General features: G+C 51.0%; 3 protein-coding genes across 3 annotated transcripts; 1 reads left to right on the top strand and 2 right to left on the bottom strand.

Moving 5' to 3' along the window:
* Positions 1–1802: 1802 nt before the first annotated feature.
* On the bottom strand, positions 1803–11802 carry MPDU1 (mannose-P-dolichol utilization defect 1). The gene is made up of 7 exons (XM_060281932.1): positions 11519–11802; positions 10706–10771; positions 9654–9786; positions 8125–8210; positions 6426–6544; positions 3120–3230; positions 1803–2254 (listed from the first exon to the last, which is right to left on the bottom strand). The coding sequence occupies exons 1-7, from the start codon at positions 11613–11615 to the stop codon at positions 2135–2137; spliced, it is 732 nt and encodes a 243-aa protein (XP_060137915.1). The 5' UTR covers positions 11616–11802; the 3' UTR covers positions 1803–2134.
* Positions 11803–12198: 396 nt separating this feature from the next.
* Positions 12199–13737, top strand: LOC118095414 (uncharacterized). The gene has a single exon (XM_035136658.2). The coding sequence runs from the start codon at positions 12497–12499 to the stop codon at positions 13379–13381; it is 885 nt and encodes a 294-aa protein (XP_034992549.2). The 5' UTR covers positions 12199–12496; the 3' UTR covers positions 13382–13737.
* A 1140-nt stretch (positions 13738–14877) lies between these two features.
* CD68 (CD68 molecule) lies at positions 14878–23676 on the bottom strand. The gene is made up of 6 exons (XM_060281931.1): positions 23396–23676; positions 21827–22416; positions 19393–19512; positions 16900–16972; positions 16101–16268; positions 14878–15879 (listed from the first exon to the last, which is right to left on the bottom strand). The coding sequence occupies exons 1-6, from the start codon at positions 23448–23450 to the stop codon at positions 15740–15742; spliced, it is 1146 nt and encodes a 381-aa protein (XP_060137914.1). The 5' UTR covers positions 23451–23676; the 3' UTR covers positions 14878–15739.
* Between the last annotated feature and the right edge of the window lie 3456 nt (positions 23677–27132).

Raw genomic sequence — 27132 nt, 5'->3', positions numbered from 1 at the left:
CTTTCTAATGTTTAGGTGGAAGCTTCTTTCTTGTAGTTTGAATCCATTGCTCCATGTCCGCTTCTCTGGAGCAGCAGAAAACAACCTTTCTCCCTCCTCCATATGACATCCTTTTATATATTTGAACATGGCTATCATATCACCCCTTAACCTTCTCTTCTCCAGGCTAAACATACCCAGCTCCCTAAGCCGTTCCTCATAAGGCACCGTTTCCAGGCCTTTGACCATTTTGGTTGCCCTCTTCTGGACACGTTCCAGCTTGTCAGTATCCTTCTTGACCTGTGGTGCCCAGAACTGGACACAGTACTCCAGGTGAGGTCTGACCAGAGCAGAATACAGTGGTACTATTACTTCCCTAGATCTAGATGCTATACTCCTATTGATGCAGCCCAGAATTGCATTGGCTTTTTTAGCTGCGGCATCACACTGTTGACTTATGTCAAGTTTGTGGTCTAGTTCAGTATTGTCTACACTGGCCGGCAGCAGCCTCTCCCAACACTACCCGGAGGCGCCGTTAGGGATTGAACCTGCGACCTTCTGCACGCAAGGCTGGTACTTTGATTGTAGACCCCGAGGGTCACTGGGCCCAGCCCCCTGCAATCCAGGAATCTCAGCTAAAGCATCCATGACAGGTGGCCACCCAACCTCTGCTTAAAAACCTCCAAGGGAAAATTCTTCCTGATGTTTACTTGGTTTGAGTCCTGCCGTCCAGAGCAGGAGAAAGCAGGCTTGCTCCATTTTCCGTGTGAAGCCCTTTAGATATTTGAAGGTGGCTCTCGTATCTCCTCCCAGTCTCCTCTTTTCCAGGCTAAACACCCCCAACTCCTTCAACCATTCCTCATCAGGCTTGGTTTCCAGGCCCTTGATCAGGGGCCAGCAAACTTTTTCAGCAAACTGTCCCTCAGACCTTGCGGACTATATTTTTTTTGGGGGGGGGAATGAATGAATTCCTATGCCCCACAAATAACCCAGAGATGCATTTTAAATAAAAGCACACATTCTACTCGTGTAAAATCACGCCGATTCCTGGACCGTCCGTGGACTGGACTGGTAGCAAATTCCACTGCCGAACAGCTCTTACTGTCAGGAAGTTCTTTCTAATGTTTAGGTGGAATATTCTTTCTTGTAGTTTGGATCCATTGCTCCGTGTCCGCTTCTCTGGAGCAGCAGAAAACAACCTTTCTCCCTCCTCCATATGACATCCTTTTATATATTTGAACATGGCTATCATATCACTCCTTAACCTTCTCTTCTCCAGGCTAAACATACCCAGCTCCCTAAGCCGTTCCTCATAAGGCATCATTTCCAGGCCTTTGACCATTTTGGTTGCCCTCTTCTGGACACGTTCCAGCTTGTCAGTATCCTTCTTGAACTGTGGTGCCCAGAACTGGACACAGTACTCCAGGTGAGGTCTGACCAGAGCAGAATACAGTGGTACTACCGTATTACTTCCCTTGATCTAGATGCTATACTCCTATTGATGCAGCCCAGAATTGCATTGGCTTTTTTAGCTGCTGCATCACACTGCTGACTCATGTCAAGTTTGCCTACCCATGCCCTCGATCATCTTGGCCACCCATCTCATCACATCATCCTTAAATGGTGCTGCCCAGAAGTAGACACTGGACACAGGACTCCAGATGTGGTCTGACCAAGGCAGAATAGAGCGGGGATTATTCCTTCCCTCGACCGGGACACTAGACTTCTCTTGTCGCTGAGCTACGGCCAAATCTCCCAGCAAGAGAACTCAAGATTCTAGTACTCATTGTTCTGAGTGAAGGGCTGGATTAAAGAACGCCGAGTCATGATACTCTCTGTATTTGGATTCCTGGGAGGCAGATCCCCATCCCTGAATATACAATTATTCCTCATAGGCCTTTGAGCGCTTCCCACACCCCACCTTGGCCCTGCTGGCGGGGTGGGGGTCATAGCTGGTTAAGAAAAGCAACCCCAGTATCCAGCTTACAAGTCCCACGAGATTCCCAGAGCAAAAGACTTGCAACTGTCCCTTGGCTCAGAATGCAGAGACAGAGAGAGGGAAAACTCCTGGGAAAATGGCCCCTTTCTTGTCCAGGAGGGTGGTGGGGTGTGTGGAGGGGGGCGGGAAAAGAGTCGCGAACCCCTCCAGGACTCCTTATTCTTTCTTGCGCTTGTCCACGGGGACGTTCCAGTAATAAATCAGCTGTCCCGTGATGATGCTGTTGCAGGATGAGGCCACGACGTAGGTGAGAGCCATGAGGGGGTCTCCTGTCTCCTGCAAGGGGTGGGAGGGGGCAAATGTGTCAGGTTGGCTGATTTTATTTGCACCCCAACTTCTCCCCCCGATACCTGCCTGCTCACGTTGAGATGCATGCGAGGCAGCTTCCGACGTTTTTTTTCATGCGGTCGTCTTCCAAGGCTCCTCATACTAATTCCTTCGCTTATCGCCTTGGAAGACGACCGCATGAAATTCCTATTGGTGGACGCTAACCCCAGGGTTACCCGCCGAGTGGCCATTTATATCTTGCAGGCCCTGAAACTCAGAGCTCTCTCGACTGGCTAATTTTCTCTAGACGCGGATTTCATTAAACATTCCCCAGTGGTCAAAACACACATGATGCATCCTAGGTTTTTTTTACCAAATTCTGTTTTATATGTTTTTATATCCAATGTTTTGTAAGTGTTTGATAAATGTGCTGTATAATAGCAGTAGGTTACCGCCATTATTATTATTATTATTATTATTATTATTATTATTATTATTATTATTATTATTATTTTAATGTTTTATGTCAAGTGTTTCCCAACCAGTGTGCCTCCAGCTGTTTTGGGACTACAACTCCCATCATTCCTGACCACTGGTCTTGCTAGCTAGGGATGATGGGAGTTGTAGTCCCAAAACATCTGGAGGCACACTGGTTGGGAAACACTGTTTTATGTGTTATGTGCTATGGCCAACCGGCTAATGCCATAAAATTTTTTATTTATAATTAAAAACAACATCTAGACACCACCCGCCCTCAACCGAAATACAGAAAGCAATGAAGGGTTTTGATTTCCTGCAAGTCCATCGCCTCCTTCCTGCTAGCCTTGAATGACGCCTTTCCCCCCCCTCCCCAGGTAGGTGAATCCCGGCCTACCTGGATGGAAGTGAAGATCCTGGCCAGAGAGCCCGCAAAAAGCAGGAAGGCTGTGACGGCAGAAAGCTGCCCTGTGTGGCCGTTGCGGTAGTTTGTGGCTGCTTGCAGGAGCTGTCGGGGGGGGGGACACAGGGAAGAGGTGTGACATTTTATTTATTTATTGAATTTATATACCGCTCTATACCCGGTTATATACCTGCATATAACTTATATGCAGAATTCATCATGTGAAAGGCTGGACTAGATGAATCCCAAGCCGGAATTAAGATTGCCGGAAGAAATATCAACAACCTCAGATATGCAGATGACACAACCTTGATGGCAGAAAGTGAGGAGGAATTAAAGAACCTTTTAATGAGGGTGAAAGAGGAGAGTGCAAAATATGGTCTGAAGCTCAACATCAAAAAAACCAAGATCATGGCCACTGGTCCCATCACCTCCTGGCAAATAGAAGGGGAAGAAATGGAGGCAGTGAGAGATTTTACTTTCTTGGGCTCCTTGATCACTGCAGATGGTGACAGCAGTCACGAAATTAAAAGACGCCTGCTTCTTGGGAGAAAAGCAATGACAAACCTAGACAGCATCTTAAAAAGCAGAGACATCACCTTGCCGACAAAGGTCCGTATAGTGAAAGCTATGGTTTTCCCAGTAGTGATGTATGGAAGTGAGAGCTGGACCATAAAGAAGGCTGATCGCCGAAGAATTGATGCTTTTGAATTATGGTGCTGGAGGAGACTCTTGAGAGTCCCATGGACTGCAAGAAGATCAAACCTATCCATTCTGAAGGAAATCAGCCCTGAGTGCTCCCTGGAAGGACAGATCGTGAAGCTGAGGCTCCAATACTTTGGCCACCTCATGAGAAGAGAAGAATCCTTGGAAAAGACCCTGATGTTGGGAAAGATTGAGGGCACTAGGAGAAGGGGACGACAGAGGACAAGATGGTTGGACAGTGTTCTCGAAGCTACGAACATGAGTCTGACCAAACTGTGGGAGGCAGTGCAAGACAGGAGTGCCTGGCGTGCTATGGTCCATGGGGTCACGAAGAGTCGGACACGACTAAAAGACTAAACAACAACAACAACAACAACTATACCTGGAGGTCTCAGGGCGGTTCACAGAAAAGCTTACAATATATAAAATCAAAATAAGAACAAGAACCCATTAACGCCCCCCCCCTCAAGGAGCCACACTTTCAAAGGGTGTTGGATGTCAATAAGATCAACCAAAGGCCAGGTGAAAAAGGAATGTTTCTGCCTGGCGCCTAAAGGTGTGTAATAAAGGCATCAGGCAAACTTCCCTGGGGAGAGCATTCTTCAGACGGGGAGCCACTGCAGAGAAGGCCCCGTTCTCGTGTTGCCACCCTCCGGAGCTCTCGAGGAGGAGGCACACAAAAGAGGGCCTCAGAAGATGATCTCAGGGTCCAGTAGGTTCATATGGAAAGAGGCGGTCCTTGAGGTCTCACTGTCCTAAACCGTTTAAGGCTTTACAGTCGAAACCAGCACTTTCAATTGGGCCCGGAAACTAATTATTAGCCAGTGCAGTTAGACCAGGATCGGTGCAATATGCTTGAACCGTCTTCTCCGGTGAGCAACCTGGCCGCTGAATTCTGCACCGGCTGAAGTTTCCGAACCGTCTTCAGAGGCAGCCCTACGCATAACGCATTGCAGTCATCTAACTTTGAGGTTACCAGAGCATAGACAACAGGAGTTGGGCTAACCCTGTCCAGATAGAGGCGTAGCTGGGCCACCAGCTGAAGCTGATGGAAGGCACGGAGGCCACCTGAGCCTTGAGCAAAGTATTCCCCATTAGTCCTGTGGCTCTCTCCGCTCCCCCCCCCCCAAAAAATGCTAAAGCTAGACCTCTGCTGAGCCCTGCAAAGACAACCCAACAGGTTGGGTCAAATCGAAAATACAGGCAAACGTGAGCAAAGGAGACAGTTTTGGAAGCGACAGGATGTTTTGCTCGAGGGTTTAGGCTGGTCAACTAAGAAGAAGAAGAAGAAGAAGAAGAAGAAGAAGAAGAAGAAGAAGAAGAAGAAGAAGAAGAAGAAGAAGAAGAAGAAGAAGAAGAAGAAGAAGAAGAAGAAGAAGATATTTATACCCCGCCCATCTGGCTGAGTTTCCCCAGCCACTCTGGGCGGCTCCCAATCGAATATTAGAAACAATACAGCATTAAATATTAAAAACTTCCCTAAACAGGGCTGCCTTCAGATGTCTTTTGAAAATAGGATAATTTTCCTTGACATCTGATGGGAGGGCGTTCCACAGGGCAGGTGCCACTGCCGAGAAGGCCCTCTGCCTGGTTCCCTGTAACCTCACTTCTCGCAAGGAGGGAACCACCAGAAGGCCCTCAGAGCTGGACCTCAGTGTCCGGGCAGGACGATGGGGGTGGGGACGCTCCTTCAGATATACTGGGCCAAGGCGTTTAGGGTTTTCGAGGTCAGCATCAACACTTTGAATTGTGCTTGGGAGCCAATGCAGATCTCTTAGGACTGGTGTTATATGATCCTGGCGGCTGCTCCCACTCCGTCACCAGTCTAGGTGCCGCATTCTGGATTAATTGCAGTTTCCGGGTCACCTTCAAAGGTAGCCCCACGTAGAGTGCACTGCAGTAGTCCAAGCGAGAAATAACTAGAGCATGCACCACTCTGGCGAGACAGTCCGCGGGCAGGTAGGGTCTGAGCCTGCGTACCAGATGAAGCTGATAAACAGCTGCCCTGGACACAGAATTGACCTGTGCCTCCATGGACAGCTGTGAGTCCAGAATGACTCCCAGGCTGCTCACCTGGTCCTTCAGGGGCACAGTTACTCTATTCAGGACCAGGGAGTCCCCCCCACCTGCCTGCCCCCTGTCCCCCCAAAACAGTCCTTCTGTCTTGTCAGGATTCAGCCTCAATCTGTTAGCCACCAGCCATTCTCCAACCACCTCCAGACACTCCTACAAGACATTCACCACCTTCACTGGTTCCGATTTAAAAGAGAGGTAGAACTGGGTATCATCCGCATACTGATGACCACCCAGCCCAAACCCCCTGATCTCTGACTACGGTGTGCTTGGGGGGAGCCATCTCCAGCACACACACCCCTTGCCTCTTAGCGGCCCCCACCCCCAGGGCAGCAGCACCCACTTTGGGAGCCGCTGGTCCCCAAAACAAGAGCACAAAACATCAGGCAGGTTTGCAATCTTTGCAGGAGCGAGAGGGATAAGGGGTGTCGCAGAGTTTGAGACTCAGGCAAGCAGGCCCGCATATGGGGTAGAGTTTCTCCAGTCCCCACACCCCTGGGTGCAGGCACGGGTGCCCCTTACCCTGCTTGTTATGACGGCGGGCATGTTGAACGCCTGGAGCGCCGTCACGACACACATAGGTGTGAGTGAGGAGAGCAGGAGGGCCAGGACTCCAAAGTAGGCGAGCAGGAAGGACACACCTAGGGGTTGAAACAGAAGCGTTATGTCACGAAGGCAGCCCCGCAAGCTGGCTTAAGAATATAAGGAGGGCTCTCAGCAACCGGCGTTCAGAATCATAGAATCATAGAGTTGGAAGAGACCACAAGGGCCATCCAGTCCAACCCCCTGCCAAAGCATTCTTGACATATGCCTGTCAAGCCTCTGCTTAAAGACCTCCAAAGAAGGAGACTCCACCACACTCCTTGGCAGCAAATTCCACTGCCGAACAGCTCTTACTGTCAGGAAGTTCTTCCTAATGTTTAGGTGCAATCTTCTTTTTGAAGCAAAATTTAAAAAAAATCCTTCAGTAGCACCTTAAAGACCAACTAAGTTTTTATTTTGGTATGAGCTTTCGTGTGCATGCACACTTCTTCAGATACACTATTTTCTTTCTTGAAGTTTGAATCCATTGCTCCGTGTCCGCTTCTCTAGAGCAGCAGAAAACAATCTTTCTCCCTCCTCCTTTCATATATTTGAACATGGCTATCATATCACCCCTTAACCTTCTCTTCTCCAGGCTAAACATACCCAGCTCCCTAAGCCGTTCCTCATAAGGCATTGTTTCCAGGCCTTTGACCATTTTGGTTGCCCTCTTCTGGACACGTTCCAGCTTGTCAGTATCCTTCTTGAACTGTGGTGCCCAGAACTGGACACAGTACTCCAGGTGAGGTCTGACCAGAGCAGAATACAGTGGTACTATTACTTCCCTAGATCTAGATGCTATACTCCTATTGATGCAGCCCAGAATTGCATTGGCTTTTTTAGCTGCTGCATCACACTGCTGACTCATGACAAGTTTGTGGTCTACCAAGACTCTTAGATCCTTTTCACATGTACTGCTCTCAAGCCAGGTGTCTCCCATCCTGTATTTGTGCCTTTCATTTTTTTTTTTTTTGCCCAAGTGTAGTACTTTACATTTCTCTTGTTTGCTTTGGCCCACTTGTCTAATCTGTTAAGGTCATTTTGAAGTGTGATCCTGTCCTCTGGAAGCATCGCTGCCTCCAATTGTGGAAGCAGAGCAGAGCCATCCTGGTTAGCAGCCATCGACAGCAGCCTCTCTTCCTCCGTGGATTTGTCCAATCATCTTCTAAAGCCTTCCAACTTGGTGGCCACCGCGGCTGCCTCATGCAGGAGGGAGTTCCACAGGTTTAACTGTGTGCCGCGAGAATAAAATAAGATTTATTTGCCCTAAACCTTCCAACATTCCAGCTTCTACGGGCTTTGAGTGCTACAAGAGGAGGAGGAAAAGCTTTCTTCATGCCAGGCATAATTTTACAAACTTCTATCGCGTAGTCTCTCCCATCCAGCTGATGGGATCAAAACAAGACACAAGGGCTAAACGTACATGCTACACAGATAGCATGCATTCCAAATTCCTGAAACTCCTGAGGATAGCTCAGCCGTTTGGGGTGCCGTGCCGATAACGCCAAGCTTGCAGGTTCGATCCCCGCGTGGGACAGCTGCATATTCCTGCCTTGCAGGGGGTTGGACTAGATGGTCCCAGGGACCCTTCCAACTATGAGTCTATTAAACGTACTCCAGACTCTGGTTCCGAACTCACCCCGTCCTGTGTGGCCCCCGAAATGCTGCACCAGGAATCCGATGGCCACGGTTTGCAACATGAGAAATAAAGTCTCGCCCCAGGAACTGTTGGGGGGGGGGGTTGTGGAGGAAAAAAAGAAAGAAAGAAAGCTGTGTTAGTGGGGAATTGAAGTCTCTTGATCCAAACTCTTTTTCCAGGCAGGTAACAGCTCCCTCCTTTAAGGCGTTGTTTTCCTTCCACCACCAACAGCAAAGAGGAGCAAAATGGGTGTGAGAAGATCAGCAACTAGAGCACTGGACCACCACCTCCCTCCCAAAAAAAGGGCAGGATTTGGGATATTAGGAATCAGCCCCAACGCCTTTAAAACTGCTGCTCCAGGGATCGGCTGGCGATATTGATCTGGCAAAGGATTAGACCTCTGCAGATCAGGGGGCTGTTAAGAGAGCAGGAGGTGGCCACCCGCTCCTGTAACTAGTGGGACTGTGTGCGCGTGAAAACAAATGTGGGGATTCGAACTCGGCACCGCCACCAGTCGAAAGGTCTGCGTGGACCTCAGGTTGTGCTTAGCTTGAGAGAACTCCAAATTACCTAGCAGCAAGACACAGACAACTCACTTCCTGAGAGCTGCCCGTTTCAGTCGTGGCTCAAGGGGGGGGGGAGAGGACGTTTTTATGTTCTCTATTAGGAACTGTTTTAAAAAAAAACAAAAAACTTATTTACGGCCACAAAGGAGAATCTGACCCATCGGTTCTCAGAGGGGAAGCAGGCCCGTTGGACTCTGTGGCTGTCTGACTGTAGCTTATTTAACCAAACCACGACACGGTTTTGGAAGATGCATGTTTAATTTAGACCCTCGGTTCACATCTTATCATGGAATACTGCCATATTGCTTCTTTAGTACGTATTTTTCTTTATTTCTTTCATCTCATTACCTTCTACCCGACAGTGCTCAACTCCCCACCCTCTTTCGTTGAATTCTTGGAATACCCTGCTCCTGCTTGTTTTACATTTAATATAAAAGTTGTTGTTTTTAAAGCTGCTTTGCTTCTGGGTTCGTAGCTTGGTTCAGCCCTCCCCACTAAGGTCCGGAATCGATTATGGGGTGGCGAAGAGGATCTGTCTAGAAGGGGAAGATAGTTGGAAGTGGTGGGTTCGGAAAAGGGCAGGGGAGTGGGGGAGCAACAGAAGCTTGGGAGGCGAAATGCGGGTCCCGAAGTTGAAGAGGGTGCTAGATGATTTGGAGTATGACCCAGTTTGTAGACTGAATCACAGGATTGTGGAGTTGGAAGGGATCCTGTCGGTCATCTAGTCCAGCCCCCTGCAATGCAGGGATATTAGGAATTAATTCTGGGAGCTCAGTAGCTTGGCAGGCTGAAGACACAGCTTCAAAAGCAGGAGAGTCCGCCACCTTCTGAGGTCATAGGAGTTTAAGCTCCGCGTTGGGCAAAGGATTGCAGGGGGTTGGGCTAGATGACTCTCGGGGGGCCCTTCTAACTCTATGGTTCTATGAATCGCAGCTATAGAAAGGCCTCGGATGCTGCCCATACCTGAACGGAAAAGTGTTGGCGATGCTGTAGGCCATGGTGCCGGTGATGGCGAGCAACTCCAGGAGGATGGAATGGAAGCTCAGCCCCTCAGCGCTCTTGGCCCCCAGGATCTTGAAGATCTGGGGCAGCTTCACTGCAGAAAGAGGGAGGAAGAAGTCAGAATCCCACTCTATTCTGCCTCGGACAGACCCAGCGTGGAGTCCTGTGTCCAGTTCTGGGCGCCACAATTTAAGGAGGAGATTGAGAAGTGGGAGGTGTTCAGGCCAGAGAATAGGAGACAGAGAGGGGTGTGTGTGTGTTATTGGGTTGTTGTTTATATATATATATATATATATATATATATATATATATATATATATATATAATATCGGGACGCGGGTGGCGCTGTGGGTTAAACCACAGAGTCTAGGGCTTGCCGATCAGAAGGTTGGCGGTTCGAATCCCCGCGACGGGGTGAGCTCCCGTTGTTCGGTCCCTGCTCCTGCCAACCTAGCAGTTTGAAAGCACGTCAAACTGCAAGTAGATAACTAGGTACCGCTCTGGCGAGAAGGTAGACGGTGTTTCCGTGCACTGCTCTGGTTCGCCAGAATCCGCTTTGTCATGCTGGCCATATGACCCGGAAGCTGTACGCCGGCTCCCTCGGCCAGTAAAGCGAGATGAGCGCCGCAACCCCAGAGTACATCCGCGACTGGACTTAATGGTCAGATGTCCCTTTACCTATATATATAATATATTGCGGTTTTTATGTTGATCTGGTTCTCTGAACCGCCCTGAGACCTCCGAGTATAGGGCAGTACAGTATATAAATTCTATCTACCTATCTCAGCTCTTAGTCTTCTTTTACGGTATTCTCAGTAGTATTATTATAAGTACTATTTATTAAACCTATTGGGTTTTTTCTTACCAATGTAAATCAAAACGGCACACACACACATATATATATTCCACAGATAATACACATGCACAAAACAAAACAGAAAAACCTTTTTAAAAAACCTTATAGTTTATATTAAAAGTTAGATTATCTGACTGGGAAGTCCAAGTGTCCGTACCCATGAGGGAACCAGCCACGATGCCGAATCCAAGGCCTTTACTGATGAGGATTTTGAGGCATGGAACTGAAGGAACAGGGGGAAAGAGACAAAAGGACACAAAACATAATTAATTGCTAACAGTGATGCTTTTTTCCCTTTTTTAATACTGCTGTGATTCCACTTTCTGCACTGAGCAGCCTTCGCTGAAAGGGATCCACAACAGCTCCATGAGAGATCAGTAGCCTTGCTTTCTGCATGGCAGGCAGACATTCCACCGGTGAGGTTTCCCTCATCACTTCCTCAGTACGCTGGGAAACGCTTCACCTGCTAGAAGTCTACCTGACAGGAGCCTAGCCAATGACAGCCCTGCTTGAGGGGAAAGAGGAGGAGCTTAAAAGATCCTCGGCTGCCATAGGAATTTCGTGCCCAAAAACGACATAGCGCCGAGGGCCTTCGCTGTGCTTCGGCTATGACCCTGCTGAGGAGACGATGAACAGCATCTTCATATTGAAAACTTTTTTAAAAAGTTCTCCCCCAAAAGGATAGCTTCATTGTAATTCTAGGCCTAAATGTTAATAAAATTAAAAATCCCGTGGTACTTCCGCCCTGCTACAAGGTGAAGGAAGACACGAGGCCCGGAAACGGAGCCGACGCCACTTCCGCCCCCTACCAAAATGGCCACCCAAGATAGCCGGGATAAAATTTCGCCCTTCACCAAAATGGCGCCCAGTCGCCCCCACAGGACACTTCCGCCAGGCCAGGAGTTGCTACGGCGACGACGTTACGGGTCCCCAATAGGACAAAAAGGGCGTCGAAGAGAGCGCGACTCACTGTGCAAGAGGTTGAGGCTGAGGAAGAGCTCGTCGTAGCAGTTCTCCGGGAGGACGTGCGGGACCAGCAGGCCCTTCAGAGCCGTCGACGCCGCCATTTTGACGAAGGTGGGAGCAAATGAAGCTGGGCGAAACTTCCGCCTCCATAACCCCTACGCGCCGGAGAGCGAGCGAGAGAAACGCCTTGCCGGGTGCGCATGCGCAGCGCTTCCGACCTGCCCGGCGGACATTTCAACCCTTCCAAAAAATGCGCAGGCGCGCCTCGTGCGGAGGCAAACCGGGCCGCCATTAAAAGAGCAGCGCGTGCGCAGGGCGCGCGGCGGCCGCCTTAACTCGCGCGTGCGCATTCTCTGTGGGACGTCTCTGTGTGTGGTGTGGTTAATCTGCGCACGCGCCGTTTTTAGCTTGGCATCCTTCCTAAGCACCGTGAGCTGAGTTGCCCCTTTCCCATTGGCTGGGCAAACTTTGGTCAAGGAACAAAATGGCCGCCACGCCTGATCAGCCATCTTGCCCCCCAAGTGGCACCCCTGGCCAAGGGAGGGGCGAGGAGGCGCCCCAGCTGCTGCCCACCCTCAGCCGGGGCACAGTGGCCCTGTGCCTCCTCTACTACATGCGCCTCCAGCGGGGCCGACGCCTGAGGGAGGCTGCCCGCCACCGCCGCGCTGCCCGCCACCGCCGGGCCCAGGCCCGCTTACGCCAGCGCTTCGCCCTGCTGTGGCTCTGCCGGACATTGGCCCGGGCTCCCGGCCTGGCAGGTTTCTGCCAGGACCCCAGCGGCAGCGGCGGAGACGGCAGCCTTCCCCGGCTGCTGCGGGAGCGGCGCCTGTGGAGCAAAGCTCGCAGCTCGGCCTTCTGGGAAATCGTGCGGGCCAAGGCGTTCAGCCAGTGGGAGTGGGTGGAGAACTTCCGCGTCTCGCCGGGCACCTTCGACTACCTCTGCGCTCAGCTGCGCGGAGCCATCCAGCGGCGGGACACCAACATGCGCCGTGCCATCCCGGCCGACGTGCGACTCGCCATGACGCTCTGGCGCCTGGGCGCCTGCACCGAGTACCGGGCGGTGGAGCAGCTCTTTGGCGTCTCGCGCTCCACCGTCTGCAAGATTCTGCGCGATGTGTGCGAGGCCGTGGTGGGCATCCTCACGCCGCTGTACGTGCGGCCCCCGGACCCTGCGGAAGTGGCCGCGGGGAACGGCTTCCCCTTGCCCCAGCTGGCCGGAGTGCTGGGGTCCCTGCACGTTCCCATCCGCGCGCCCAACGAGAACGCCGCGGGCTACTACAACCGCCACGGGTGGCACTCGGTGGTGGTCCAGGCCGCCGTCGATTCCCGCGGCTGCTTCTGGGACATCAACGTCGGCTGCCCGGGACGGGTGACGGACACCCAGGTTTTGTGCACGTCCGAGCTGTACCAGCGTGCGCAAGAGGGCGAGCTGTTTTCAGGGGCGTCCCAAGCCATCCGTGGGGTGCAGGTGCCCGTTTACCTGCTGGGCGGCTGCTCCTACCCGTTCCTCCCGTGGCTTATGAGGCCCTACCGGGACGAGGTCCTAACTCCCGCCCAACACCGCTTCAACGAGTACACCGCTGCCGCACGGACCGTGGTGGGGGTGGCCTTTGGCCGCCTGCGGGGACGCTGGCGCTGCCTCACCAAACGCAACGACACCGACGTCTCCTTCCTGCCCACCCTCATCGCCGCCTGCTGCACCCTCCACAATGTCTGCGAGGCTCGGGGAGATGTCTTTCAGCCCTGCTGGATGGAGCACTACGCAGACGAACAGCGGGAGGAACACCTCAATGACAGCAGGGTGGAGGAGGAAGACACGGAGGCCGTGGCAATCCGTGATGCGCTGGCATCAGCGCTGAGAGGCTGATTGGGGAAGAAGTGGAGGAGCTGCAAAATGCTCCTCTGGGAACGGAGCAGCTCGAGTCGCTGCGGGAATCTGTAGGCCATCAGGTTACACAGAACGTTTCGGCAGGCAAATCTGCCCTGGCTGGCAGGGGCTTGAGAAGAATTGGGGTCCAAAACTGCCCAGCGGTGGCAGGTTGGCGAAGGCCAAGGCACATGGACGCCATGCGTTTTGACGTTCAGCATTCGCCATCAGCAACCTCCCTGGATAACGTTAGCAGCAATTATTTCACCTGATTTGTGTTTCCAATCCTGAGGACTAGTGCCCAAAATGCAAGAGTGGGTTGGGAATAGGAGAAAAGCAGGGTGGCTTGGGAGGGCGGGGGGGCGCATTGGGGAAGACCGAATAATATTTGGAATTTGGAGGTTAGCAGTGAGTGTGCCGTATCTGATTGGAAGGGAAGGTGGGTTTGGAGCTTGCGGGAAGTGGGGAATACCAGTCTTTAATAAAACCTCTCTTTGTCACGTGCTTCCTGTGTTGAGTTAAAAACTGCTACGTCTGTAGTTTTTTTCAGGTTAAGCTATTACAGCTCTTGGAACATGGGAAGCATCTGTGTGTGTGGAAAAGAGTCTGATTTCCAGAGCCATTGCGGCCTGGCGGTGAGAGTATCAGACTAGGGCCTGGGAGACACGGGTTCAGATCCCCACTTGGCCACGAAACTCCCTGGGTTTGTCTGTCATTTTCATCCTAACCTTACAGGGTTTGTTGTGGGGATCAAATGAGGACAGGGAGGACCATGTGCGTCGGCACCCTTGAGAAAAAGGTGGGATTTAAATGCAATGAATAAATAAAAACGACACACAGGCTGTAGCGCAGGGCTTCCTCAACCTCGCCCCTCCAGATGATTTGAGACTACAATTCCCATCATCCCTGACCGCTGGTCCTGCTAGCTAGGGATCATGGGAGTTCAAGGCCAAAAACATCTGGAGGGTCGAGGTTGAGGAAGCCTGCTGCAGTGCTTGCTGTTAGGTGAAAAATCCAGCAACTGCCTTTCCTTTTTTTAAAAAAAAAAGGAAACAAAGAAGTTTCAGGTCCTCATGACAGGAAGCCTTTTGAGTCTGAGGGCCACAGTCTCTCTTTGTGGTACCAGTTGGCAGGAGCCAAAGGGCAGAGAGCAAGAGATGTGCTTAATCTTTGGTATGGCAGGGTGCAATCCAGGCACACGAAAGCCAGAGACGTCTAAACTAATCTCTCCATCCAGGTAATGCAGAGGTATCGTCACAGCCGCGTGAATTTCCAGGCATGTTTGGAAACTTGGGTCAAATCTCAGGGGCGATGGGATTGGGGGTGGAGGGTTCGTAGGATCCTGGTGAGGCCACGAGACTTCAATAAGCTGTGCTGCCTTGCTGTACACCCTCCCCAGCCCAGAGGTGTCTTAGTTGACGTTTGGGAACGGCCCTCTCTACTCCTCGCACTCGGCTCAACGAACAAAGGAGGAAGGAAAATCGCCAGTACCTGAATAAATTTTAAAGGCATTTATTTGACCTGTTTAGTTGCCAGCGGTGGGTTCTACCTGAAGAGCTTAGGATCAGAGCACTTTGCGTATGAAGTTGAGGGGGGGGGGGTCTCAAATCCCCCTAAAGGGTTCGCAGAGCAGAGCAGCCGAAAGGGTTCGAGGAGCAAACTGGTGGACCTTATATGAGGCATACTTTTGGAATCGAAATACACCGAAATACAGAATATTGATGGTATGTGCACCAGTGCTTAATACAAGTTTTTGGGGAGAGGGAGTCCCACACCTAGGAGAATACTTTACGTGGTCGGCGCGAAAGCTTTGCCCAAACACTTGATCTTGAAGGATAGTTGCTCCAGAAATAAGCCCAGCCTCGTTTCAATTGAGATCGGAGGTTTTTAAGCAGAGGACGGACGGCCACCTGTTGGGGGTTCTTTAGATGCATTCCTGCATTGCGGCAGGCGGTCGGACTAGATGTCTCTCTTGTGGATCCCAGCAGTACAATTCTGTGCTTCTCCCAGGTTAAAAGTACAGTCTGGCAGAAGTGAGATGTAACTGCTCCGTAGCACACAAATTGCACCTGGGTCTCCCACCTTGACAGAGTGGGGTCCTCTCTGTGCAGAAACAAAATGTCCTTTCCCTTCCCCCAGGTGTGTCTTGTGTGAGCCAGCAGTCCAAGCAAGTGAATGAAACAGGTGCGAGTCGAGCAACTCGGAGAACTCCCACCCCTCCCCTTGGGGGGGGGGTCAAGGAGCCCCTGTCCAATATTGCCTGTTGCAGAAAGATAACCCACCCCCCACCCGCCCCAATAAAAAAAAATCCCATATTCTTGGTTCTCTTTAGGCCCAGCTGTGGGAAACGGCTCCCCCTTAAATGGTTTGATACCCCCTGTGGGTACGAGCTCGCCCGATCAAAAAGGCCACGACCACGATGAGGATGAGGACCAGGAGGAGGACTCCGATAATGATGGGCACCAATAGGGTCCGTCTCTGCTCCGGGCAGACCTCGGCTGAAACGGGCAAAGAAGAATTGAGGTGAGGAGAGGAAGGAGAATCGGGATACATGCAAAAACACCGAACTGGAGAGAGACACTCAAAAAGTCTGCAGACAAAAGGATGGGATGGAAAGTTCAGACTTGACAATGCATTGGATTATGAGACACCTGCACATTGAAGTAGAGCTGTTTAAAGAAAAGGAAATAACTGCGGTACGACGCAGGGAGGCTATTACCTTCTCCAAATTTTCCATCTTGAAGGTCAAAGGCCTGGACCCGCTCTTGCAGGGCGCTGAGATGAAAGCCTTCCGCCAGGACCAATGTGCGGTTCCGGCACTGGTAAGAGTGTCCGAGTCTGGCCTCGAACTCGCGGAGAGAGGAATTGTCGGCTCTGAAGGTTTGCCCTGGAGGGACAAAGAGAGCGGTCTGGGGCCTGTTGAACCACCCGGAAGCCCTTCTTGAATCTCACACGGCATGTAGATTAATACATAATCGCCTCTGGGAAGCCACGGCAAATCTCAGCCTATAGCCTACCTGGCAGAATCGTCGTGCGAGTTCACACAACCATACAGTTGGAAAGGGACCCCCAAGGGTCATTTATTCCAACCCTCCGGAATGTGACCGACCCCCGATGGCTCCTTTTGCTCCACCCCGCAAAGGAGAAACAACACTCTCTGCTTGTTCTGTGATCCCTTTAGCTGCTGAAGGTGGAAGAAAAGCCTTCCTCATCTCGGTTGGATTCGCTTTCTGTTCCCTCCAGCCTCCGAATCACCCTCTAAAATTTGCCGGCGGGCCAAAGCCGTCATAAACAGGCTTGCGGCTGGGGTGGAACCCCATAAAAAAAGACATTTACAGGGCTTACTATGGACATGACATTTGTCTTTTTTAAAGAGCTGCACGGCAGGCAGAAACTCAACTGGTGTAGCAGCCCCCGATTTGAGCATTTCCATAGCAGAATAGTCCTCGCCTCAAGAGGCCCATGAACAATGATGGCAACCCCCGAATTCAGAGCCAGCCCCCCACAAATGACCTTACCTGCAGCCTGGTGGAACTGGTACGTTAGGGAGGCCTGCACCCGACTCAGGTAGAATGTATTTCTGGTATAATTCTAAGGAGACAAAGAAATCTGGGTTTGTTTTTCATGATTGATGCCTGTTTTAGGGTAACTCTTAACACAGGCTGCAGCTTAGGATCTGCAAGGTTTACAGGACGAAGCCAATTCACCGCCCAGCTAGAAACGCCCGTTCCGTATTAATTCCCACGCCCCTGCCCTCCCGGAGGACTAGCAGCAATAGCCTCCCAATGCACCATTTTGAAGTTTCAAACTTCTAAAAAATCGTGTTTTGTTCCTCCTCTCCAATGGGGTGATTGAACTTTAGCTGGGCACGTGTCTCTCCGAAGGGGAAGTGGTTGACAGTGGTTGAAATCAACACTTTAATTTGGAGAAGAGCTGGCTGGGGACGTAATTTGGAGAAGAGGTGATGTGATTCAAGTTTATAAAATATAAATAAATGAATAGAAACAAAAACTGCGTGGCGTGGAGAAAGCAGAGAGAGAAAAGTTTTCCTCATTACACTAGAATTTGTGAAGCTGAAAGTTGGAAGATTCAGGACAGGCGAAAGGAAGTCCTTTTTCATGCAGCGCAAACTGTGGAACTCCCTTCCACAGGAGGCAGCGATGGCTGCCAACCTGAATAGGATTGGACAAATACATGGAAGAGGGTGGCTACTGGCCAGGGTGGCTATCTCCACGGTCGGAGGCAGGAAATGCTTCTGAAAGCAGAGGGGATTTGTGTTCGAATCCCGCTCGTGAGCTTCCCATTAGGGCTTCCAGCCAGCCGCTGTGAGAACAGGATGCTGGACTGGAGGGGCCTGATCCAGGAGACTCTTCTTAGGTTCTTAGGATGGGGTCGGCGCGCACCAGCAGGCCTCTGCCAAGCCAGTCTTTCCGGCTTCCGATGCAGCCGGCTCGAAGGACCTTTTGCCAGAGAGTGACTCATGGCTTGGATCAGCGAGGAGTTTCCAGGCCAGATCAGCTTCCCTCCCCGAGTTGCAGCCGAGTCGTCTTGACGCCCACGGCTGCGCTCGTGACGCATCTGAACCCGCGGGGTTGATGGGCGTGGGTCTGTACGATGCGGGAATGTTCAGGGGACCTGCCTTTCGAGGGAGGCGTGTGCGTTGGTTTTTGTGCCAGGTTAGGTTTGCTACAAGTTCACCAGTCATGCGCCGAACGCAGCCAGACATCTAAGCAAGGCCTTGCGCTCAGTGCAGCGGTCCGCTCAGCCAACTTTCAAAACAAATTCCATCAACTTTTAAAAGAAAGTATGCTGCTAATTTTAAGATAAACACAGAGGGGGAAAGGTGCTTTTTCACTTTGTAGGTTTAAGTGTTCCTACTCCCCCCTTTCTCATTTCGTTCCTGAACTTCCCCGCCCGGGAAGGAAAGACACACTTAATCAACTTGAATCGGACCCTGCCTGATAATAATAATAATAATTTTAGATTGGATATTAGATTTGAAGTATCAAAGGTAAACACAAGACCCTGGAGAATCACAAGGCTAGATGCTCCATAGCCTCCATAGTGCTGTCCATTAAACTGGTGTCGTACCACTTTAAACGGTAATGCCGAGAGAATGCTGGGAATTGTAGTTGGTTAAAAATTGCTTGGATACCTTTATTCCTCTCTCAGAGCTGCTATTCCCAGGGTGGTTCCCTTCTCAGGGAATTGCATCTGGGAATGGAATAGGGGTCTCCTTAACACCCCTCATTCTTTGGGACCAGAAGAAATTTTCAGAGAAGGAAAGGATCAGAGAAATTCACAGAGAGGAGAGGTCTGCTTGCTGTTGGCCACAGTCGTTAAATAGAACCTCCAAGGTCAGAGGCAGTGTACCATACCTGCCAAGTTGCTGTCAGAGAATTAAGGGACCGGGCCGGAAATAGCAGACCGGAAGTAGCGCTGCCGCCATTTTGGAACTGGGCGGAGCATGCTCAGAAGTGACTTTTGATGCTGCTTTGCCCAGTTCCAAAATGGCCGCCTCGCACTCACTGCAACTGGGAAAAAACAAAAAAATCCATTTTTTCAGCTAGGAACAGCTGGAAAAACGGGGATTTCCCGGGGAAAACGGGAGACTTGGCAGCTATGCAGTGTACCTTTAAAGACCAGGCATTGGGGTTATACCAGGCATCCCCAAACTTTGGCCCTCCAGATGTTTTGGACTACAATTCCCATCTTCCCTGACCACTGGTCCTGTTAGCTGGGGGTCATGGGAGTTGTAGGCCAAAACATCTGGAGGGCCGCAGTTTGGGGATGCCTGCCGTAGGATAATCATGGCAAAGGTGATCCCCCCAGTGGATCCTGGCCTTCAGCCTTGCTGTGCCCTTGCAGGCACATCCCTGGAGACCCAAGCCCTTCCCTTCAAGGTTGCATCGGACGCAATTTGGTTCATTAGATGTTCGCGCGCCCCCCCCAACATCCGACAATCCGCCCCCTCTTCCCCGCCACCTCCCTTCTCCAATTCTCCCTCTCACCTTTCTGAAAGTAAAGAGAAGGTCGCCCTCTAGGAAATGCAGGTGGAGGACAGCTGTCTGGTTGGTACAGTTCCCGGAAAACTCTGTGCGGTTAGGGTTCACTGCAAAGCTCCCCCAGAGCTGGAAGAGAGGAAGAGTGAAGGTGTGTGAGAGAGGAGGACCATACAAATCCCCAGGAAATTCAGCTTGGACCTAGAGCAGGAGGGAAAAACTGGCACAAGCCCCGTTGCGCCCATTTAGGCAGTGACCCAGGATTCCTGAGCGCTAGGCTTCTTTCTTTCTATAGACATAGAAAGCTAAGGCTGTCGTCACGCATCTCCCACTGGAGGATTTGAAGCTGAAAAGCAAGCTTAGCTAACCTAATAGGTCAAAGTGTGGGTGGGAAATGGCAAGGCTGCAGGTGAGCAGAGTGTGCTGCGTCCAACCAGCCACACCCCCAAGCAGGATCCGAGCACGAGAGCAACTCTCCTGTGGTTTGCAGGAGGACTGGGATTCAGAAGCATCGTGTCCTCCAACTGTGGAGGCAAAACACAGCCATCCTGACTAGCGGTCATCGATAACCCTCACTTCTTCCATGAATTGGCCAAATCCTCTTTCTAAAGCCATCCATGTTGGTGGCCATCCCTGCCTCCAGTGGGAGGGAGTTCCACAGTTCAACTCTGTGCTGCGAGAAGAACTTCCTTCCAGTTTCTCTTCCCACGTGTACATAAGCAGCAGCTTAGGAGAGGGGTGGGGGTTCCCAGTCCACCTGCTGTGCACTGCTCGGGCCCAGATAATCCTGCCGGTACCCAGAGTGAGCCCTGACAGCATAGAATTGGAGGGGACCCTGAGGGTCATCTAGCTCAACCCCCTGCAATGCATGAATCTCAATATGTCATGCCCCATCCAATTCGAAACCATACCAGATCCTGTTTAGCTTTGCAAATGTGTCAGCAATTTCATTGCTGCACCACCATTCTGGAGCTCATTCTCTCTCTCTCTCTCTCTCTCTCCCCCCTCTGCATTTGCTCAGATTTTTTCTACCTATCCAGTTCCGTCTTCTGTCTGCAGGTTGCGCACTGCTACCTCCCCATGCCACAGTTCTCACTTCCCTCTGAAGACTGGGGCTTCTAAGCCTAAACTGCAAAGCCACAGGCTCTCCCCCCCCCCCGCCGCCCCTTTCTAAAGCACGCACCATTTTTTATGAATTTATTAAAGGCTGTCGAAAGTACAAGCAAGCAGAAGATATTGCCACATGCCGTAAACAGGAAATGGTGCAAACGGCCCTCGGGATTAGGTCCCCTGCAATTGGGAGGGCACTGTGGAATTGGAAACACAGAATCGTGGGATTGTAGAATTTGGGAGGGTGAGGGTGACCCCAAGGGTCATCCAGTCCAACCCCCTGCAATGTAGGACTCTCAGCTGAAACATCCACGGCAGATAGCCATACAAGGGCAATTGAAGCAATTGAAACCCCAGTATTAAGTAACCAACCTTCTCTAAGTGCCCAGCCAATGCGTATTTTCCTTTTCCTTTAAAAAAAAAAAAAGCAACAACCCATAAATACTGAAGCTATTTAAATTTAAATACTGGGCTATACATATATTTCTCAGGCAATCCTAAGACGTCTGTCAAGGCCTGATGTATTCAGAGACTTTGCCACTCATTGACGTCAAATCCTAGAATCGTAGAGAAAACCACGTCTAATTCGAGATTTTGATGAGGACTAGAACCTCCAGGCATGTTTTATATGATTCTGCCTTCCCTTGATTTTTACATAATACAGCAGAACCATCCTGTTCAAGAAAGTCTGGCAGACGTGGAACTTGACCATCAGATAATGTCGATATTCTTTGCCTGGACTTTGCCACTTTAACCCTTTGTTTCAAAGTTTCATTTTTCATCTTTTAGCTTCGCCTGCCCCGCCATAGCTGTTCTCTCGGCTTCCCATTACATTGTGGGAAATCGAATCGGAAACCGTTACCGAGGGAAATGGCACGCTCCCTTGCCGCACAGAGGGGCAGGAAGGAGGCCGAGGGCAGGTGGTCCAACACACACACAAAAACTTCCTGTCCTCTATAACCACTGAGCTTTGCTCCCTGACAGTCCCCTCCCAGCGTAAGCCACTGGGCCTGCGATGTGGAAAGGGGGAAAAAAGGGAAGCAAAAATGACCACTCGGAGCTGATCGGCCTCTTCCCGTCCCCCAGGAGGCCAGTCCCTCCTTGCTCAACGTTCCTCGTTCCGATGGAACCACAGAATCGTAGAGCTGGGAGGGAACCCCAGAGGTCAATCAGCCCAACCCCCTGCAATGCAGGACTCGCAGAATCCCTGACAGGCAGCTGTCCCGACCTGGGCTTAAGAGCCTCTGATGGCAGACAGGCCACCACCTTCCGAGGTCATGGAATTGTAGAGTTGGAAGGGGCCACCTCCCCAACAGCCGCACGGATCTCTTACCTCCTGCTTGGCCTTGTCAGTATAGCGGACTCGGAGCTGCAGGGCTGCCTGAACCCGCAAACACGGGTCCGAGCCCTTAGGGACCACGTAATCTCCGACAGAGACAACGGGTGGCTGCGTGGGCTGACGGGTGGGGGCGGGGTGAGGGGTGGTGCGGTTCCTGGGGTGCAGAGTGGGGTGGGGCACGGTGTGGTTCTTTGAGTGCGCCGTGGTGTGTTTCGTGGGGTGGGGCGTGCTGTGTTTCGTGGGGTGGGGCGTGCTGTGTTTCGTGGGGTGGGGCGTGGTGTGTTTCGTGGGGTGGGCCGTGGTGTGTTTCGTGGGGCGGGCCGTGGCGTGTTTCGTGGGGCGGGCCGTGGCGTGTTTCGTGGGGTGGGCCGTGGTGTGGTTGGTCACAGCATGGTGCTTCGTGGGGGGACGTTGAGTGGTCGTCTCCGTGGTCTTGGTGAAAGAGGGCAGCAGCGTAACCGACTTCTTGCGGTGCGGGCAGCCTGGGTTGGTGGCATCGGTGCCAGAGCACAGCGGATACTCCAGAAATCCTGTCTCTTTTGTGGCCGGTCGGGACGTCCCCGTATATTGAGCAGAGCTGTAAGCTGGGCAGAGAGAGAGAGATGGAAACATCAGTCCTGGGCACCCATGAGTGCCAGCCAAGCTTCCATTCTCCCCAGCCCCTAACCTCAGTTCAACAACATCTCTCCGACCGACCTACTGTATTTATTAATCAAATCAAAACCTATCGCCTTTCTGTCCCACCATTTTCTCAAGGCGGTTGTTCGCGCGGTTCTTCTTCCTCAGTTCATGCACGCAAGGACCCCGTAAGGCAGGTCAGGGCAAGGCAGGCCCCCAAGGTCGGTTTCATGGCTGAGCTGGGGTGGGATTTGAACCCAGGTCTCCCCCAGGCCCTAGTCCAACATCAAAACCACGCTGCCTCTTTTGGAGAGGAGTCAAGAGGTTTATCGGACCCATTCTCCCTCAGGTGGTTGTGGGCTCTCCTTCCTTGGAGGTTTTTAAGCAGAGGTTGGATGGCCAACTTTCATGGATGCTTAGCTGAGATTCCTGGGACTGGATGAGCTTTGGGGTCCCTCCGAACACAACAACTCTATGGTTCTTGCTGCCTAGCCCCTTTCTAAGCCACACAACAAAGGGAACTAGGATGCCGGGTACAGACAAATATATAAAGGTGTTGACCTTTAAAGCCCTAAACGGCCTCGGTCCCAGTATACCTGAAGGAGCGTCTCCACCCCCATCGTTCTGCTCGGGCACTGAGGTCCAGCGCCGAGGGCCTTATGGCGGTTCCCTTGCTACGAGAAGCCAAGTTACAGGGAACCAGACAGAGGGCCTTCTCGGTAGTGGCACCCACCCTGTGGAATGCCCTCCCACCAGAGGTCAAAGAGAACAACAATTACCAGACCTTTAAGAAGGCATCTCAAGGCAGCCCTGTTTGGGGAAGCTTTTAATGTTTGATTTCTGTATTTTAATGTTTTGTTGGAAGCCGCCCAGAGTGGCTGGGGGAACCTGGCTAGATGGGCGGGGTATAAATAATATATTATTATTATTATTATTTGTACCAACCTGCCAGGAAGAAGCATCCGATGAGCCAAATTGAAGACATCGCAGCCAGCCCCATCTCTCCGAACAGGGCTCGATCCGCCGCACCTTCTCCGTCTCTCGTCCTGGGAGCCTCTGCTCGCTTCTGTCTCGTGGTCCCGCAGCTCTCAAATAAAGGGAAGGAAATGAATTTTGCTGCCTTCACAACCAGTGACTCAGTTGCGGTGCTGAATTGCCAAATACCCAGTAGCCACGGGATCCTGGGGGCGTGTGTGGTTTGCTTCCCCCGACACCCGATGCAGAACGCAGCCGAACCTTCTCTGCTGCCGCTGTTGAGCTCTGCGTATTTTTATTCTTTTTAAATAAAAACCTAAGGCCACAATTAACCGGGGGAGGGGGGGTAGGCGGGTCCATTGGCCTGCCCAGCACAGTTCAGGCACGGTGGCTTCTGGGAGACAGGTGAGCGAACCATTTAATGCAACTCAGCTAACACAACGCCATCCAGACGTCTTTGGACTACAACTCCCATCGTCCAGCATCAGCTTAGCCAGTTGTCGTGGATGATGGCAGTTGTAGTCCGTGTGGAGACCCAATGACCTGGAGACACTTCCCGGGATCAAACCTGGGAACTCTAGCATGCAGTGCGCGATCCTTCTCCTCCCCCCCCCGCAATCTTTGGGGGCAAGGCGCTGGGCCCCTGCTTGCGGCGCCCAACCTCCAGGGAGGTCTTTTTGGCACCAGGCACATTCGTTTTTGAAATTTATTTTTGAGATGCCTTCCTTGAGCTGCTTCCAGTTCAGCTGCTGCTCTGCTGTATAGAGTTTACGTGTTTTAAAACAAACAACAATAACAACATGTTATTTATACCCCGACCATCTAACTGGGTTCCCCCAGCCACTCTGGCCGGCTTCCAACCAAATATTAAAAACAATACAGCATCAAACATTAAAAACTTCCCTAAACAGGGCTGCCTTCATTTGTCTTTTAAAAGTAAAATAGTTGTTTATTTCCTTGACATCTGATGGGAGGGCATTCCACAGGGCAGGTGCCACCAGAGAAGGCCCTCTGCCTGGTTCCCTGTAACCTTACTTCTTGTAGGGAGGGAACCGCCAGAAGGCCCTTGGTGCTGGACCTCAGTGTCCGGGCAGAATGATGGAGGTGGAGACGCTCCTTCAGGTATACTGGACCGAGGCCATTTAGGGCTTTCAAGGTCAGCACCAACACTTTGAATTGTGCTCGGAAACGTACTGGGAGCCAATGAAGATCTTTCAGGACCGGTGTTATATGGTCTCAGCGGCCGCTCCCAGTCACCAGTTGCTGCCGCATTCTGGATTATAATCCTGCGATTCTCCCACCTCACTCTGCCCCACAAGTGGTAGTACTGGGGGAGAGGGTATAAAGCTTCTAAATAAAAAGAGGGGATTAAAAAAAAGGAAACAAAAAGAAACAGTGAGAATGTAAGAAGAGGACTGCAGCTAGATTAGGTCAAAGTGGGGCTTTCTTGTGTGGTTGTTCTTGTTTAGTCGTTTAGTCATGTCTGACTCTTCGTGACCCCATGGACCAGAGCACGCCAGGCCCTCCTGTCTTGCACTGCCTCCCGCAGTTTGGTCAAACTCATGTTGGTAGCTTCGAGAACACTGTCCAACCATCTCGTCCCCTGTCGTCCCTTTCTCCTTGTGCCCTCAATCTTTCCCAACATCAGGGTCTTTTCCAAGGATTCTTCTCTTCTCATGAGGTGGCCAAAGTCTTGGAGCCTCAGCTTCAGGATCTGTCCTTCCAGTGAGCACTCAGGGCTGATTTCCTTCAGAATGGATAGGTTTGATCTTCTTGCAGTCCATGGGACTCTCAAGAATCTCCTCCAGCACCATAATTCAAAAGCATCAAATTTTCAGCCATCAGCCTTCTTTATGGTCCATCTCTCACTTCCATACATCACTACTGGGAAAACCATGGCTTTAACTATACGGACCTTTGTCAGCAAGGTGATGTCTCTGCTTTTTAAGATGCTGTCTAGGTTTGTATTGTTGTGGTAGCTTCTTGAAACTTTTACATTATCACTGTATCACATGGGCTACTGCAATGCGCTCTACGTGGGGCTACCCTTGAAGGTGACTCGGAAACTACAACTAATCCAGAATGCGGCAGCTAGACTGGTGACTGGGAGCGGCCGCCGAGATCACATAACACCGGCCTTGAAAGATCTACATTGGCTCCCAGTACGTTTCCAAGCACAATTCAAAATGTTGGTGCTGACCTTTAAAGCCCTAAATGGCCTTGGTCCAGTATACCTGAAGGAGCGTCTCCACCTCCATCATTCTGCCCGGACACTGAGGTCCAGCGCCAAGGGCCTTCTGGCGGTTCCCTTGTTGCGAGAAGCCAAGTTGCAGGGAACTAGGCAGAGGGCCTTCTCGGTGGTGGCGCCTGCCCTGTGGAACGCCCTCCCAACAGATGTCAAAGAGGAAAACAACTACCAGACTTTTAGAAGACATCTGAAGGCAGCCCTGTTCAGGGAGGCTTTTAATGTTTAATAGATTATTGTGTTTTATTTTTCTGTTGGAAGCCGCCCAGAGTGGCTGGGGAAACCCAGCCAGATGGGCGGGGTATAAATAATAAATTTTATTATTATTATTATTATTATTATTATTATTATTATTATTATTATTATATTAGTGGTCATTATATCGTTTCATCGTCTTGGTGAACTGGTTTGAGGTTTAATAACCAGTGTATAAATTTTATCTAAGTGGACATACGTGCCCTTTCCCCCCCAGTGAATGCTGCTGGTGATACTGGGTGCCTTGAAGCAGGCGGTGGTGGTCTCTGGTGCAGGAGATGAGCTGTGAGCCACCTCGGGCCGGGAAGACAGATCACCCGGCTGTGTCTCATGGTGGCCCCGCTGGCCTGTGAGTCAGCAGATTCTCCTTCCTCATCTCAGCCTGCAGCAGGACAGTCTGACACTCATGTGATGGGGAAGCACGTCCCCGACACCCGGAGAGCGCCAAGGGAGTCTTCTTCCGCCCGGCCCACCCACCTACCTGTGGGTTGGGACCACAGCTCAAGGGGGCTTGAAAGAACTGGGCAACTTTACAGAGGAGGATAGCAGGGGCTTCTGGAACTGGAAGGGAACACGAGCGTCATCTATCGTGATAATAATTTTACTATTTACATGCCACCTATCTGTCTTGGTTTCCCTGGCCTCTCTCGGCAGCTCCCCACAAAATATTTTTGTTGTTTAGTCGTGTCTGACTCCTCGTGACCCCATGGACCACAGCACGCCAGGCACTCCTGTCCTGCACTGCCTCCCGCAGTTTGGTCAAACAAAGTACTAAATACACAATAAATTGCAATGCAGGAATATGCAGCTGCCCATGATGGGAATCGAACCTGCCACCTGTTGGCTTGCAGGTTTACATTATTAGATATAACCAAAGTAATCATAAGCCCACACTTTCCGAGCAACACAGCCCCAACGTTTAGCGCTATTAATCTTTTTTTTTGTAAATCATTTTTATTAAATTTTACATCTTTTTTAACAAAATCACAATCAACAATATAAACACAAAATGAATTCTCAATTACCCCTCCCCACGACTTCTCCAAACTTCCCTTCCTGGTTTTTTTTATGCATTCATTTCTCTTGCTGATTATCTTAATTTGGTCCTAACATTTTAACCTTTTTACTAATCTATTTATTTTGCTAATTGTGTTTAGTCAAACCCTGCAATTGAGTTTATTTACATTGTTTCTGTAGGTATAACCTA

This window comes from Zootoca vivipara, chromosome 13 (genome assembly GCF_963506605.1).
Source record: "Zootoca vivipara chromosome 13, rZooViv1.1, whole genome shotgun sequence".
Taxonomy (NCBI): Eukaryota; Metazoa; Chordata; class Lepidosauria; order Squamata; family Lacertidae; genus Zootoca; species Zootoca vivipara.
The sequence above is the reverse complement of the archived record's forward strand: the minus strand, read 5'-3'. Positions and strand labels throughout refer to the sequence as shown.